Source organism: Spinacia oleracea, chromosome 4 (assembly GCF_020520425.1).
Source record: "Spinacia oleracea cultivar Varoflay chromosome 4, BTI_SOV_V1, whole genome shotgun sequence".
Classification (NCBI taxonomy): Eukaryota; Viridiplantae; Streptophyta; class Magnoliopsida; order Caryophyllales; family Amaranthaceae; genus Spinacia; species Spinacia oleracea.
In genome coordinates, this window is record NC_079490.1 from 128155482 (window position 1) to 128158626 (window position 3145).

Here is a 3145-nt window from a genome sequence, read left to right on the forward strand (position 1 = left end):
ATTGGATTTTCATTTAATAGCTTTTCGGGAAATTAGTTCGGAAAACATAAAATTATATTATTTAACATTGGATCGTGAAATCGTATATCGTGATTACATATATTCGTAAGTTAGTCGAAACGAATAATCGTACCGTACGACAATGGATCGTCAAGTACGAAACGATAAATGAATTATCGAATGATAATTAAATGAAGCAAACACGAACACAAAGCCTACGAGTAAAGCGCAAGGAGCAAAGGCCCATGGCCTTGCTGCCTTGGCTGAGTGAGAACAACGCACGGACCAGCAGTAGCAACAGCGCACACATCGCGACCCATGGCCTAGCACCTATATGGATGTGCACGTATGGGCTTGCGGTATTGCTGGCCGGTTCCTTGCCCTTGTGGCTTGGCCGGTGAAGTGTTATAACCTTAGGGTTATAACATTAATCCAACATATGTTTTCAGCAATCAAATCACACACATTATTCTAACCTAAGGCAAGAGAGAACCCTAATTCTCTCTGTGCCTCCATTAGAGTGTTCATCCCAAAAGCAAACAATCTTGAGTGACTTCTAAGCCATCGATTTCAAGACGGATCGGAACGTGTCGGTGAACCAAGTAGTGGAATGACATATGGAGTTCTTGTTCTTGTTCGTGATACGCTGAATCTAGGAAAAAAACGCTACAAACGTAAGTATTGCTTAATCTGTACTTTATACATGATTCCTGGCTTTGGGGTTGTTCCACTAGTATGTTATGTATTTAACTGTAAACCCCTACACTTAGCAATTGGGACTTCCGCACGGAGTTGTTTCAACCACTTAACAAGAGTAATAGTGTTCGTCATCATCCCATTAGGGAAGACACGAATTAGGTGTCTATAGGAGTGCCCCTGTCATCGTTAGCTTTTCGCGACAGGCGGTTAGCCCGTCGTATTTGGCCTTTTGCGACGGGATTTTTCCCTGTCATAATAGGCTTTTGCAACGGGGTTATGACGGGGTAATCAATTATGACGCCCCCCTTCATGACGGGTAATCCCGTCATAATTGGTCCTTTATGACGGGTCAATGACGGGATTTCCCGTCATAAATAGATCTTATTTTGCAGTGTTAAGATCTAATTTGCACGTGGTTCCCCCTACACAGATTGAGGAGGTGTGATAGAGAATATTAAGGGTATACTCGTAATTATACTATTGTACTATATTATTATACATATGAGTCTTAGGCACCCGTATAAGGATACACCGTATCATTATATTCACATAATGGACTAATCCTTAACCTCTAGACTGGGTCAATGTTAGTTACTATCTTTAAGCTTTATACTTTTCCTAGAATTTGCATTCGGGAACAGAAAGCAAAATATTATTTACCCATGCATGATGCATCCAGAATACGTACTATAGGAATGTATCAGCACAATCGGTATTATACAATTACTATGATTTGATTCCGAGGGTCAGAATTATTAATAAGGACAGGTTAGAGAAGGTTGGCAAACCACGTGATCCTTGGTGGGAGAGTACAAGAGAGTTTCCAACTTGCAGCATTTAACTTTTCTTTATTTATACACCAAGTTGATTAGTTACACCTCATTATGCTGCTAATATTAGAGTCACACATCCGTATTAAACTAAGCCGCGCATATCACGATATTCATATAAGATACCAGTAAAGCAACCATTGTCAATTTGAAAGATTGATATATGAATAAATGAAACGTTGTTCCAACTCAAAAACAAAAACAAAAACAAAAAATAAAAAATAAAAAGAATAATAAGTAGACGTATCAAACAATTTAACAAGAGTAGAGTTGATTATTAAACCCTTAATTAGAAAAGCAAGGCAGTGGTAAGAGTTCCAACCATAGCAAGAAATCCGATTCCCATAGTTTTGAAACCATAGACTCCATTGGCAGGGGCTTCAGTATCAGCTGAATGAGTTGCTGGACTTTGAGCTTGGTCTGACTTAGAGTCACCGGTCTTAGGTTTAGTTGCAGAAGTTGCTGGAGAACTCTTAGGAGACTTAGCTCCAAACAATGCTGGAGGCAACAACACCTTGTCCACCTGATAAACAGCCAAAGGGAAGTTTTCTCTCAAGGCATTGTTCAGCTGTGTAGTGACCATACCAGATGACACATTAACCTGACGGTTACCAATGGAAACAATGGTAAGCGAGAAAGCCTCACCATCTTGGCCTGTGGCTTGGGTTCTTACTGGGTTACTGATAGTCTCAAAGTTATCAAAGTTGTTGAACTTTGAGAGGACATGGTAAAGGATAAGTTGTACTTGTTCTTGGGTTGAAAGACCATTGAGCGTACCTGGTTTAAGATTTTGGAAGGCGTTGTCGGTAGGGGCAAAGACTGTCATGCCTTCTGTTGAGGTATTTACCTGGTTGGCTATCTGGATGCCTACCTGGGTAGAGGTCAGAAGCCGCATGAATGTTGTATACTGCCCTGCCTTTTCTAGGATAGCAGTAAGGTTTACAGGGCCCGCTGGTGCAGGACCAGGGGCCGTTGGGGACTGACCTAAACATTGGCTGCAGGCGAGTGCTGCAGCTACTATGACGACAAGGGGGAGACCAAGGGAGGAGGCCATTTTAAATTATAAATTTTAAATTTTAATTTTAGTGTGGTAATTGGTAATGTAGAATGTCTTTCTTTGTTTTCTGAGTGAATGAGAAGATGGATTTATGGGCCAAATTTTTGTAGAGGTGGAATGAGCTGGCTGTGTTATGTTATCCACCCTTAAAACAAAATAAATCAATAGACTTGGTCAACAATAGATACAATAAGTATCTTTAGACTTTAGTGCACTACCACTAGAAAACGTCTTTTAACATATTGTGGTTTACCAGTCTCTTGTAATTTTATTTTTGTATAATCACTCTTGGATTCGTTGTAGACCGTAATATATTTTCGAACTTCCTCTTGCGTCAATCCAACCAGCTGGGTTAATGACCAAGATATGTTGAGAGTGGAGATATGTTGGTGCTCTCTTTTCCGCCAGGCGAAAATTAGTTTGGTATGTTATCATGTTGATTCACAACGTAGACTTGGTGCTCTCTTTTTCAACATACGAAAGTTAGATATTGTCTAATTATAAATTTAACGGTTTTTTCATGAAATGTCACTAAGATTTGACTAAATGCACCAAATAC

General features: G+C 39.8%; 1 protein-coding gene across 1 annotated transcript; it reads right to left on the bottom strand.

Moving 5' to 3' along the window:
• Positions 1 to 1658: 1658 nt before the first annotated feature.
• Positions 1659 to 2698, bottom strand: LOC110788245 (fasciclin-like arabinogalactan protein 9). The gene has a single exon (XM_021992879.2). The coding sequence runs from the start codon at positions 2581 to 2583 to the stop codon at positions 1819 to 1821; it is 765 nt and encodes a 254-aa protein (XP_021848571.1). The 5' UTR covers positions 2584 to 2698; the 3' UTR covers positions 1659 to 1818.
• Between the last annotated feature and the right edge of the window lie 447 nt (positions 2699 to 3145).